Source organism: Triticum urartu, chromosome 5 (assembly GCF_003073215.2).
Source record: "Triticum urartu cultivar G1812 chromosome 5, Tu2.1, whole genome shotgun sequence".
NCBI classification, from domain to species: domain Eukaryota; kingdom Viridiplantae; phylum Streptophyta; class Magnoliopsida; order Poales; family Poaceae; genus Triticum; species Triticum urartu.
In genome coordinates, this window is record NC_053026.1 from 433,485,634 (window position 1) to 433,499,848 (window position 14,215).

Below are 14,215 nucleotides of genomic sequence, written 5' to 3' on the forward strand. Positions count from 1 at the left end.
GACATAGAATGATCAGCCGGACCATAAACCACCATGATTTCAAGTAAAGAATTAAGGGATCGATGAGAGACCACCGTGCTAGCCCAAAAAATGCCATGATCAAAAGCGACAAAATCAAAAACATCTTTTTTGTTGCCAAGAAGAAGACCACCCGAGTGACCATGAGGGGCCACAAAATTCCAATTGAATCTATCTATCCCAGCAACGACCGAGAGTTCACTAGGGGAGAAGGAGGGTTTGAGAGTCTCGACAAGGCCAATAAAATCAACATTTTCAGAACGAACCAAGTCTTTAAGCTGGTCCCTGCGCCCCTAGCACCGAAACCTCTTATGTTCCAAAATAGGGCCTTCATCTGAAGGAAAGGTTTTTGATTCTAAGACTCGACCTGCTTGGAGCCTTGCAGGATTTAGCACGTTTCCCAGCCCCGTGTTTAGATACAGCCGGGGAAGCCTGACTCCTGTCATCTCCCCCCTCATCCCCACCAGCCACAACCAGTGGGGCACTCAGTCCCACCCCAGCCTCCTTGGCTTTTGCAATGTCAGTCTGAGCTAATTCATTAGCCCTAATAACACCAAGTAGAGAAGAGGGAGAGCCCAAACTAGCGTCTAAGCAAATGCCCACATCATCTTATATACTAAGCAGATGTTCATCAGATTGAGACGACAGCACTAAACGAACAGGAGAATGAACATTGAGGAGAGAGGAGGAGGGGTCTAGGCGCGAACCTGAAGGAGGCAGATCTCGAGCCACAGCGCGCCGAGCAGCCCGATCAGCCACCCTCTCTCCGCTGTTGGAGACACGGCCACTTTTACAAGCCGTGGAAGCGGGCGAACGCACTGGCACAGGGCGAACACGGCGGGGAGACGCCACAGCAGAAGACCGGCCCGAGGCCGTACCCAAGTCAGCATCGAGCTTGCGACAGAGCCCAGCCGTAGACTGCCTTGAATCACCAGATGCCCTGCTCTTAGCAGAGTATTTCTTGACCGACGACTTCTTCTTCTTCTTGGAGGCTAACACTACAAGAAATATGTCAACTTGTGACCTTCTGTTAGTGACCCTGGAAGAATTGGTCATAGATCTATGACCATTTCAGACCAATTGGTCAAAAGTTGTTCGGGGGGCTCCAAAACCTAAACTATAACGACCATTTTGGTCAGAAAGGTCGTAATTTCCTTACACGAAATGGTCATAAAGCAGATAGCACTGGTCTGCTGCCTTATTTCTAGCTGATCATGACCAATATAGATGGTCATAACCTTGTAAATTGTGGTGGGTTGCTATGACTAGGCGCCACCTCATCAGTTTTGCCTATGTGTCATGTCCATGTGGCAGTTTTTGCCCTAGGTTGTGAAGCAACATATATTTCTGTCATTCCCAAAATTCCAAAAAAAATCTCATAAATTCTTTGGGTCATATCTTCATCAAATATGTAAAAATCCTTCCTTGCCTAGTTCAAAACTAATTCAACAATATTCATTTTCCTATTCTGTTCACGACAACACTTTATGAAGGAAGTGCTATTTATATATTCTTGATTGCCCTCGGAATATTTAGGCACTCTTTCCTATCCAAATCATTACCGCATGACAAAATTCAGCTCCACTTGCCTAGCAAATCTTCCTCGGCAAATTTCCAAAGTTTTTGTCCACCTAGAAGCATTGTGAAGGAAGTACCTTTTTTATATATCCAAATGACATTAAATTTATACAGTTTCTTCATATGCCCAAATTATCACCCTCCTCCAAATTGCAGCTCAGGAAAATTATCTATGTGAGCCCAGGTTCAATTTATATTTTATGGCCAAATTGGCACGTTGCAAAGCAAGTGTTATCTAGACCCCTCCTATTAACCTCAAACTCTTTGGGCACTCTTCCATACCCAAATCATTGCCACATGATAATATTCAGCTCCATTTTCCTAGTCAATCTTTCTCAGGAAATTTTCAAAGTTTCTACCTCGAGAGAAGCTTGAGTATTCTATAGTCTCACCTAAATAGCTTGGCGTAATCATGGTCATAGCTGTTTCCTGTGTGAAATTACCTACACCAAATTCGAGCTCATTTCATTCATCCAATTTCTCTCACTAGTTTTCCCAAGTTTCTGTCCATAGAAGAGCATTGTGAAGGAAGTACCACTTTGGCATGTCCAAATGGTATCAATTTTCTAAGGTGCTTTCCAATGCCCAAATAACCATCCTCCACCAAATTTCAGCTCAATCCATTCATTATTTTGAGCCCAGCTTCAACATTCATATTTCTCTCTAGTGTGGTACTTTGCAAAGCAAGTACCACCTAGGATCCTCCTTTTGATCTGAAAATTTGCGAAGACATTCTTCTTAGTCGATGATCATCCTCAGCAAAAACTCATGCCCATTGGCCATGTGCATTTCCCGTACCGCTAATCAAACACTTGGCTGCTAATTCATGTTTGAGCATCGATCGGTCTCCTCGTGAGAATCTTATGTTGTAATTTTCTTCCTAGAACCTACCTGGGGAGTGCCCAACCCACTAGACATGCCTAGGCTGCCCAGAACACATGGCAACGCCACGGTCACGTGGTGACCACGCGTCGGGCATGCGAGTTTACGCGCTCTAGAGTTGGGGGCCTTGGCCACCGCCCAAACCTCGACGTATCGCCATCAAACCATGTATTTATGATTAAATAGGTACTTATGTAACTATAAATGATTTTGGAAAAAATAAATAGTAAACTATGAGGCAGCTGTAGTTCAAATTTGACCCGCTTCCTACTGAATCGGCGGGAATTTGTCTTTTTCACCAGAGGTGGATGAAAACTTTTGACGCCCAACAATTTTGTCAATTGTGCATTAAATATGGCCTAGTATTTTATAAAAATGATTTGGTCCAATTTTGCAACAATTATTTGGGAGGTCCTTCACAAAAAAACCTCCTTTTGGGCACTCAAAAAATGGAAAATGGTTTTTTCGTCCAAAGAAAATGAAAACTTCCTTAGGCAACATTGTTTGCCATTCCAATATACACCCTTGTGCACAATATGGGATCATTTGAACAAATTATGCCATGAATGTGGCCATAAGATTGATCATTTGGCTTGAAAGCCATTGATCTCCACACGTGATAGCTCGTTTTTTAGAACACTTTTTAAAAATAATTGCCGTATTTTTCCTAGGAACTTGGCCACATATAATGACACAATGCGAAGGTTTCCCAATTTTTTGATTTTTTTGAATTTTTTATGCCTGTTTCAAAATGCGGTCAAAACGGCGGGAATGACCGTTCTTAGCTAGTGGTTGAATCTTGGAATTTTTTTGGTGTTTCTATGATTAAATAGATACTTATGTACCTAGAAATGATTTTTGGAAAAAATAAAGAGCAAACTATGACGCAGCTGCAGTTCAAATTTGACCCGCTTCCAGCTGAATCGACGAGAATTTGTCTTTTTCACCATAGGTGGATCAAAATTTTTGACACCCAACCATTTTGTCAATTGTGCATTAAATATGGCCTAGTATTTTATAAAATTGATTAGGTCCAATTTTGCAACAAATATATGGTAGGTCCTTCACAAAAAAAACTCATTTCAGGCACTTCAAAAATGGAAAATGGTTTTTTTGTCCAAAGAAAATGAAAACTTCCTTAGGCAACATTGTTTGCTATTTCAATATGCACCCTTGTGCATAATATGAGATCATTTGAACAAACTATGCCATGAATGTGGCCATAAGATTGATCATTTGGCTTGAAAGCCATGAATCTTCACACTTGATAGCTCATTTCTGAGAACACTTTTTTAAAATAATTACTGTATTACAATTTTATTATTTTTCCTGGAAACTTGTTCACATATAATCACACAATGCGAAGGTTTTCCAATTTTTTGATTTTTTTTGAATTTTTTATGCCCGTTTCAAAATGCGGTCAAAACGGCGGGTTTGACCGTTCCTAGCTAGTGGTTGAATATTGGAATTTTTTTGGTGTTTCTCTGATTAAATAGATACTTATGTACCTAGAAATGATTTTTGTAAAAAATAAATAGCAAACTATGAGGCAGCTGCAGTTCAAATTTGACCCGCTTCCAACTGAATCGGCGGGAATTTGTCTTTTTCACCAGAGGTGGATCAAAACTTTTTAAACCCAACCATTTTGTCAATTGTGCATTAAATATGGCCTAGTATTTTATAAAAATGATTTGATACAATTTTGCAACAAATATATGGTAGGTCCTTCACAAAAAAATCTCATTTCGGGCACTCGAAAAATGGAAAATGAATTTTCCGTGCAAAGAAAATGAAAACTCCCTTTGGCAACATTGTTTGGAATTCCAAGATGCACCCTTGTGCACAATATGAGATCATTTGAACAAACTATGCCATGAATGTGGCCATAAGATTGATCGTTTGGGTTGAAATACATGAATCTTCACACATGATAGCTCATTTCTGAGAACACTTTTTTAAAATAATTACCGTATTACAAGTTTATTATTTTTCCTAGAAACTTGGTCACATATAATGACACAATGCGAAGGTTTTCCAATTTTTTAATTTTTTTGAATTTTTTATGCCCGTTTCAAAATGCGGTCAAAACGGCGGGCTTGACCGTTCCTAGCTAGTGGTTGAATCTTGGAATTTTTTTGGTGTTTCTCTGATTAAATAGATACTTATGTACCTAGAAATAATTTTTGGAAAAATAAAGAGCAAACTATGAGGCAGCTACAGTTCAAATTTGACCCGTTTCCAACTAAATCGACGACAATTTGTCTTTTTCACCAGAGGTGGATCAAAACTTTTTTCACCCAACCATTTGGTCAATTGTGCATTATATATGTCCTAGTATTTTATAAAATTGATTTGGTCCATTTTTGCAACAATTATTTGGTAGGTCCTTCACAAAAAACCTCCTTTTGGGCACTCAAAAAATGGAAAATGAATTTTCGGTGCAAAGAAAATGAAAACTTCCTTAGGCAACATTGTTTGGAATTCCAAGATGCACCCTTGTGCACAATATGAGATCATTTGAACAAACTATGCCATGAATGTGGCCATAAGATTGATCATTTGGCTTGAAAGCCATGAATCTTCACGTATGATAGCTCATTTCTGAGAACACTTTTTTAAAATAATTTCCGTATTACAAGTTTATTATTTTTCTTGGAAACTTGGTCACATATAATGACACAATGCGAAGGTTTTCCAATTTTTTGATTTTTTTTGAATTTTTTATGCCCGTTTCAAAATGCGGTCAAAACGGCGGGCTTGACCGTTCCTAGCCAGTGGTTGAATCTTGGAAAACTTTTGATGTTTCTCTGATTAAATAGATACTTTTGTACCTAAAAATGATTTTTGAAAAAAATATAGAGCAAACTATGAGGCAGCTGTAGTTCAAATTTGACCCACTTCCAGCTGAATCGGCAGAAATTTGTCTTTTTCACCAGAGGTGGATCAAAGCTTGTGACACCCAACTATTTGGTCAATTGTGCATTAAATATGGCCTAGTATTTTATAAAATTCATTTGGTCCAAATTTGCAACAATTATTTGGTAGGTCTTTCACAAAAAAACTCATTTTGGGCACTCTGAAAATGGAAAATGATTTTTTCGTCCAAAATAAATGAAAACTTCCTTAGGCAACATTGTTTGCCATTCCAATATGCACCCTTGTGCACAATATGAAATCAGTTGAACAAATTTTTGTTCAAATTTTCCCAACTTCCTACTGAACGGGTGAAATTTGTTTTTTTATAAGAGGTGGATCAAAAGCTTTTGACATGTAACTATTTGGTCAATTTTACATGAAATGTGGTCTAATATTTTTGAAAAATGGAGTTGCGCTATTTTGGAACAAATATTTGGTAGCTTCTAAAAAAACCTTTTGATGCACTCGAAAAATGGAAAATCATCTTTTTGTGCAAAGAAAATGAAAGCCGTCGAACTATGGCATCGTTTGCCATTCTAAGATGCACATTTATGAAAAAAAACAAGATCATTTTGACAAACTATGCCATTGTTATGTTTAAAAAAATTCAAAGTTTTGGGTCCAAAATTTTGAGATTCAAGTGCGTTTTAGCCGGCCAATGAGATGCGAGGAACCGCTTTCACGCGGATCACCAAATTGAACGCAATCTGAGCCATCCATCACGCATTCCTCCAACGGTGGAGCTTCTCCCGAGAATCAAAAACCCTAACCCACCCACCCACCCTCCCCTCGACCCCCCAGATCCCCACCCGCCGCCACCCCCACTCAGCCACTCCCCCAGATCCATCCTCTCCTTCCTCGCAACCCCAAACCCGGCCCCGCCGCCGATCTCCACTCCCTCAAACCGAGCCTCGCCCCGCCGGCGACCTCTGCCTTCCTCTCCCCTCGCCACCTCGTCTCCCCTCGCCGCCTCGCCTCCCCTCGCCGCCTCCCCTCGCCGCCTCGCCTTCCCTTGCCGCCTCCCCTCTCCGCGCTGGCGCCCTCCTGGAGCGCGGCGGTGGTGCTGGCCTCCTACCTCCGTCCCGCCCGTCGTGCTGCCACTGCTATTTATTCCCCCCAAATCGCCATTGCCCACAGCAGCAAGGAATCAAGATCCAATCCCCTCCACTCCTCCCCCCGGCAAGAGATCCAGCCAGATCCGTCCAATTCCATGGCGACCGCCGGCAACACCCCCCGCTCCCGCCAGCGCCAGCACCTCCGCCATGGAGATGGAGATGGGGATGGGGACGGAGATGGAGCTCTTCTCCTCTCCCCAACCACGCAGCGCAGCGCAGCGGCAGAGGGCCTAGGGTTTCGGTCCCCTCCAACACCGGCTGGTCCGGTCCTCTCCGGCGAGCGCGCAGCATCTCCGACGACGGGCAAGGTAGGTAAGCCCATCCTCATCCCGAAACCCTAGCCCCTCCTCCTCAATCCCCTCATCTTCTTCCGGATTTGTTGGTCTAATCCATGCTGTTGGTTTGTGCAGGTCATCACCATGGGACGGGTTGAGGCTGTCCATGGAGGAGGAGCACCATGGCGGGCTGTGAAGGAGGAGCACCATGGAGGAGGAGGCACTTCCCTCACTCACTCTCTCTCTCTCTCTCTCTGTTGAGGCCATGGCCATGGTCAGCCAGGTATGTCTTTTTTCTCCCTTTGCAATCTCTTTCTCATCCCGATTTGAACATGTTTACTGCCTATTTTGGTTTGTGGTCTGATCTGTATGGTTGGTTTGTGCAGGTCTATCACCATGGAACGTGCTGCTTCTGCTGCTATGAAGGAGGAGCACCATGCCATCGCCATGGAAGGCCCTTCCCTCTCTTCGTTGATATACATCTTGGGTCATCAGGATCTTGCCTTCCTTATTTTGCTGCCTCGTTGGTGAAAAGATTAGCCTTGTGAGTGGGAGAAAAATAACATGGACCTTTGCATCTATCTGTTTTTAGTGTCTTGATTTATTCAATCTCAATTTGCCATCCTTCTCTTGATTGATGCAAGAGGCAAACACACTTGGAATGTGCAGGAAATGTTGCATTATCTCATTTGGACATGCATATCATCATACTCCAGCACTTGCACTATCATTGGATTCCTTGTTAAGTTACTCGGGTTGCTTAAGTTTATTAACCTGATAGGTACAAATAATACAAAAACTTATGGTTAGATCAGTTCAAGATTGCTTGGCCAAGTATGATACTTCAAGAATCCGTGTGATGCACAATAATTTAGTGTGTCCGCTGGTGACAGATAGATCAGCTCTTGTCCTGGTTAGTAAAACTTATGGAAAATATTTGCATGTTATTAGGTGTTTTGTACTGTCAGACTGCTGTAATTTTAGAATTGTGCATGTCAGGTGAGCTTGGGCTCCTTTCTATGTACAGTATAATTTCTGACCTAGAACTACCACATATCTGTTTGCGCTAGATGTTTCGACTGTTTTATTGTTATAAATTTGTGCTCTGCGCGCATAACTTATAAGAAAGTGTTCCAATTCTTATCTGTCAATTTGTTTTGCAGATTCTGTACTAAACTGTTAATTTGTGTGAAAGTTTCTGTACTGCAATGTTTTATTTCTTTGAGGGAAAATGTCTCACAACTTGTGATGTACCCAGGCTCGCACCAAGATCTTGAGCATCTGGGACCAGGTAGACATTGTCAAGGTCAGCGAGGTCGATCTCAAGGACACAACGGCAGCAGCAGCAGCAAGGTTCGCCCCGCCTCTCGATTTCATCTTCTTCCACTCTATTGCCTGCTGATGCTCGAGGACTCCTTCTTCTACAACTTATCACCATCTCCTATTGATGTGTGCTCGTATTGTGTCAAGGAAAGGAATTCAAGGCCATGGGAGCTGCTTCTAGTATAGGACGTGCTGGACCTGCTGCTGCTGCCGGTTGTGTTACCCGACCAAGTCCCCAAGCTGCATCCTGGTTCGTTTAGCTGGTTCGTTTAGGTTGTTTCCCCCATCTTAGTCGGAGTTTGTTTGTTATGTTGTAAACTATGCCAGATCTATGTTTTGCACTCCTGCAATGTTATGACAGTATACTGATTGCAGGCTTCAGTACCATGCACTGGCAAAAGTCCCGTATTTTATTGATCTATTAACTTGTAGCTGTACCTTTTGAATTCTACCCACACTTGTACTGTACTATTGTGGGATCCGTTTATGATTTTTTCTATATAATAATAACATTGCTGGAGATAGGCATGTATTCTCTTTTTACAAGTAAGATTTAAGATGTGTTTATACTCTTCATGATCATCTGCCATGTAGTAATTGTTATTTTTTGTGACTTCTAAAAGCATTGTACTAGTTGAATTTGTGTTATCATTCTGAAGAACTTGTCCTTTTTATTGAATGGTCTCTTCATAATATATTTGCTCCAGTTTTCTGATTCTTCTTTGCTGATTCATGTAACAGGGCGTCCTGACTATGAGCAAGAGCAAGAGCAGGTGCATGTGCCTATTTGTAATTCTAACGAAGGAGCTCCATCTTGAAGAATATAGTGCTTGTAGAGCTTGTAAATTAGTTACTCCACTTGTAGAGTTATTTGTAGAGCAGGAGCTCCATACAGAATCTGGCTCTATACTGAATCTGGCTGTTGTTATTTGAAGTATTATATGTGTTTTTTGTCAGTGCCAATTTAAATATTGGTTATTTATTTACTATCAAAATGAAATGAGGAATATGACCCTAACAAGTCGGACCCACTTGCTAGAACCTGACAACTTGGACCCACTTATGAGAACATGATAACTGGGATCCATCTGACTAGTGGACCCATGATACATATAAAAAACATGAGAGGCCCAGCAAAGAAATGGCCCAGAAAAATACATGATCAAAAAGAAAATCTGCTGTTAAAAAGGGACATGCAAAGAAATTAATAAGGCTGAATTGTTGGGCCAGACCCATGTAGCTAATAAAGCACAGGAAAAAAATACCGTAAAAAGGCCGAATTGTTGGGCTAGGCCCATGTAGAAAACCGAATTGGACCGGGCTGAATCTTGTGCCACGTCAGATTGCCACGCTGGATGCCTACGTGGCCTGGGGAGGTTGCTAGTGACCAAAATGCCACAGTAGACATATTTTGGTCATAAACGTCTACGACCATTCCAGAAGAAAGGTCGCTATAGTCAGTTTATGACGGCCATCTTTTGACCTTATGTTTTTGGTCACAAAAAGGTTACAAATGGAAATTTGTGACCATTCAGTGACCAATAGTGGTGGTCACAAGTTGACATATTTCTTGTAGTGTAAGGGGCCAGCTGGGGGCAGATCTTCAATGCCAGAGAGGGAAGGAGAGGCAGGACGGGCAGGAAGATTAGAGCACACCATCGAGAAAGGTGTACCCTTGGCCCCACCGGAAGCAACATCCCTTCCAACCAAGTCCGCCAGTGAATCATTTGCCTCCCGACCGACCGGAGCATTCTCCTTCAACATATCCTGGTCTTCAGGGGAGAGCCCGTCCCACTCCGACTGGGTAAAGCGCTGATCAGTGCCATGCATAGAATCGTCTGGGCAACCATCCCCATCTTTGCTCCTGTCGTCATTGCCAGAGGCCGGGGGCGGGGGAGGAGGTGGGGGCGATACCGGCCCCGAAGCACCCTCCGCCCAAACCCTGAGCCGAAAGCCACCAGCCTAAGGGAAGACATCAATGGAGCCACGAATACATAGGGGGTCCACACACCATACCCGCAGACGGACCGGCCCGAGGATAGCCAAAGAGTCATGGTCGACCTCAATAGGCCTGCCGATGAGCACCTCGAACGCCATCAGAAACGCCGTGGTACGCACTGTAGGAGGAACATCTTCAACTAGAACCCATACATCAGACAGGGAGGAGATAGCCTTGGAACCATTAGAAGCAGCCTTTACCGAAACAACCAATTGATTCAGAGGTAGCGTGAAGCTAGTACAGGAGGAAATCATGCGGAGACTTTCTTTGGAAGGGAAGGTCGTAGCAAACTCGAAATCTAAAAGCTGGCGGATTTTCCAATCCCACCCTCCCTCGTCCCACAACCGGAGCTCATCAAGAAGGACCTGGGATGTAATGCGTTTGGACTGGACAGAGATGATGCCGAGGTTGGATAGCACATGGATAGGAGCTGCAGCAGGGACCTCCCTATCTAAGGCGAAAAATGAGCACCCAGGAAGGCCAAGGCCATAGTGAACGAAGGCAGGAGGTTTGGAACGATTCTGGCAATCCACCGTGAGGTGGCCATCTTCCCTACAGATGAGGCAGAAGGGGGAGTTTTGGCACCGGGACTGAAAGTGACCAGGACGGTGACATGCGAAGCAGGTGAGAGTGGGGTTGGCGACCTGAGTTTGAGGAGGAATGTGACCAGGACCATGAGGGGGAGGAGGGAGAATACCAGCACCAGCAGCACCAGCCGCGCCAGGCCCAGATCCGGCGCCCCGCCCAGCAGCAGTGCCAACGGGGCGGCGAACCGGAGCCCCCGATGCACCACGCGAAACGAAACGAGACGGACCCCCACCAGCCACCGCCGGAGCCCACACCGTCCCACCACCCAGGGGAGCAGCACCATGCGGAGGACGCGGCGGGACCGGCCCCGACGAGCCAGCCCGACTCCCCGCATCCGCCAATTCCCACGGATCGACTGCAGCTGGAGGAGCACCATGCAAGGGCAGCGAAGGGTCCGACGGCCCAGATCCGGAGGCACGCGGGGACGAACCGGCCGCCGCCGACCCCGCCTCAGGAGCGAGCGACGCCTGGAGCTTAGCGCGCAGCACAACTTCATACTCTAGATCGGCCGCCGCCTCGCCAGATCCGTCGCGCCCCCGCTTCTGGCCGGAGACAGCCTTGCTGGAAGACCCGCGCAAGCGGTCCATCGCGACCACCGCCGCAAACGAACAAGAAAGGGGGGGAGGAGGAGCAGATCTGACGAAGGAGCGAATGGGGAGGCGGCGCCGATGCAGATCGGAGGAGGAGGCAGGGAACCCTAGAAATGGGGGAATCGATCCCTTCCGGAACCATATATACCCGGTCCGAGCCAGGCCCGGTTCGACATACGACACCATGGGGGGCTGGGCCTGGGCCAACCGCGGCCCAGAGTCCAAAGAAGGGAGGGGGGGGAAACATACACACAAGCCAAGGCAGGGACCGAACCAGGCCCACCAGGCCCATCACATGGCACAAGGGCCCGCGGCCCAGACGTAGGCTCCACCACCAACCCCAGCTCCAGATCTAGGGCAGACGCCGGCGCCGCCGCCGACGGAGAAGCCGGAGCCGCACCCCCAGAAGACGAACAGGCGAGGAGGACCACCGGAGAAGGGGACGGCGACACCGCCCCCAACCCCACCAAAGCCCAGCGACGCCCAAGCCGGAGACCAGGCCGCAGCACGACGGCGCCCCCAGGAAACGCGGCGCCAGCCATCCTCCTCCACCACGGGCCCGACGAACCGACCCCGCCCGCCAGGAGCGAATTTTCGCCGACGGACCGACGCCGAAGCCATGGGAAGGCCGCCCGCAAGGACCGGACGAGGAGGGGAAGGAAGAGCCTCAGAGTCTGACCCAGATCCATCCGAATCAAGCGCCCAAAACCTGTTGGCCCGGGGAGGAGCGAGGAGGACGGAGCGAGGCGAGGAAGCCGCGGAGGAGGGGGAAGCGAGGCGCGCCGCCGAGGAGGAGCAGGGAGGAGACCGCGGGGAAGAAGAGGGGGAGGATGCCACACGAGACGAGGTCGCCGCCGGAGGGAAGGAGGGGGCGGGTGGCGTCGCCACAGGGGAGGGAGGGGAAGGGAGCGCCATTAGTTTCATTAGTTTTTCTTCATGGATCACGATCCATGGAGCAGATCATCAGTGACGCCATGTAACTATAAGATATCCCCTCTTTCCAAAAGGCAGCCGCATATGGAGCAGAGAAATTTGTGACATGCACACGCCATTCATGCATCTAGTGTTGAACTTGAAAGGAGCAGCGAAGGTAGACGCAAGTGTAATATAAAGTGGGACAGATGTACGAATCCACTGTAAAGTGTAAACTGAAAGCAGATCAGAGAAGTGGAGAACCTTGCAAAGAGGCTGATAACTACGGCGCGATGCAAACCCGAGAAGGAACAAAGCAATCAACATCGTACTGTAACGTGAAAAACCAGGCGCATCAGTCAAGAACATACTACTAAGTTACTAACCTAGCTATATCACCATTTTATGCCAGATTTTAGTGCATAATTTTGGCAAGTAGATCGTAGTCAAGATTTGAATTCGGGTTAGGAATGTAGCCCTTTCAGAATGGTCCGAAGAATATGATTCGATAGAAAAGCAAATCCATTTCCTTGGCAGGACTTTTTATCCCCTTGTCTTGAATTCTTGATTGAGTGCATGATTGGGGTGGTGTCACGCTCAGGGCACCTCGTGCTGGATGGAGCTGCGGCACTCGTCGTTTCATCAAGCAAAGCTGTGATCGACGCCGTGGACAACCTCTCCGTTCTGCTGGCCATTAGTATCCTCCTAAATGGCGTCCAACCTGTCCTTTCAGGTACTCTGTCTTCTCCACCCTGCACATAGTGGTGACACTGAATTTGCGATGAATCTTATCAGAACAGAAACGAAATGCTGAACTGAAGATTTCTCTGTATGTGCATGCGTGTGTGTGACAATTTTCAGGAGTTGCTGTTGGATCAGGGTGCCAAGCACTAGTGGCTTATATAAACGTAGGAAGCTATTACATCATTGGATTTCCTGTTGGACTTCTGCTGGGTTGGCTCTTCAATCTGGGAGTTCTTGTACGCTCCCTACAAACCATTCTTAATACTCCCTCCATTCCTCAATATAAGGAGTATCTGTTAATTAGTACTTGTGGAGATACATGTCTCCATACTTACTACTAGATCATCTTTCCTTGCAGGGGATTTGGGCAGGGATGATTGGTGGCACTGCAGTTCAGACATTCATTCTGGCGTATATTACCATGCGATGTGATTGGGACGAAGAGGTCATTTCTTTGTCCGGCCCTCGGTTTTATAGTCAATCAGTCATCATAACATTGACTTGTTGAAATTATGCAGGCTTCTAAAGCAAGTAAACACATCCAAAGATGGGCAGGCTCGAAATGAGTTGGAGTGCCAATGCCCTCATCTCAAGGAGCGGTTGATGAAGATTATCCTAGATGGCCATTTTCTGAATGGAAGTTTTAGTTGAATCAACATCATGTAGTACCAAGATGGACCTGTACGTGATCCTTACTACACCATGCGGAAGTACGGCAGCTCATGGACTATGGGTGCAATTAAGAGAGATGGCAACATAGGACACGTACAACCTGTTTGTACGAGGGTTCAAATATTAGGCTATGTGTGTAGGCATATATTTCTATTTTCACGTTATCCGCACTTGTTGTACTTTAGTACTTGAACTTCGTACTTTAACTTTAATAAAGCTGTGTGCATTACAATGATGCAGAGACTCGGGATGATCCTCATTTTCTAAAAATATGTACTACCAAGATGGACATGGCACAAGTACCTATTCGCCTTACAAAGTAGTTTACATGAAACAAGAGATTAGGGGGAAACTTTGAGACAAATAAGGCCATATAATAATCCTCTTTTCTTGTGTTAAATATATATTCAAGTTTTTTTTTCGATTTTTTCCTTATTTTTTGTACCATTTCTTCAACTTTCCATCCTCTGTATTTGGCTCATATGTGCCATCATGAAATGTTTGTATTTTTTTAATGAAATATAGCAGCACTACTTTACAGTTTTCATTCATTAAGAAGGTGAAGGCAAGAGCTGGAGTTTCAGTTCTCGTGGCTCATGGCTG

The 14,215-nt window shown here is 45.6% G+C and overlaps 1 protein-coding gene across 1 annotated transcript; it reads left to right on the forward strand.

The window, feature by feature from the left end:
• Positions 1–12,752: 12,752 nt before the first annotated feature.
• On the forward strand, positions 12,753–13,847 carry LOC125556164 (protein DETOXIFICATION 27-like). The gene is made up of 4 exons (XM_048718946.1): positions 12,753–12,929; positions 13,058–13,176; positions 13,299–13,385; positions 13,459–13,847. The coding sequence occupies exons 1-4, from the start codon at positions 12,773–12,775 to the stop codon at positions 13,504–13,506; spliced, it is 411 nt and encodes a 136-aa protein (XP_048574903.1). The 5' UTR covers positions 12,753–12,772; the 3' UTR covers positions 13,507–13,847.
• The last annotated feature ends 368 nt before the right edge of the window (positions 13,848–14,215 follow it).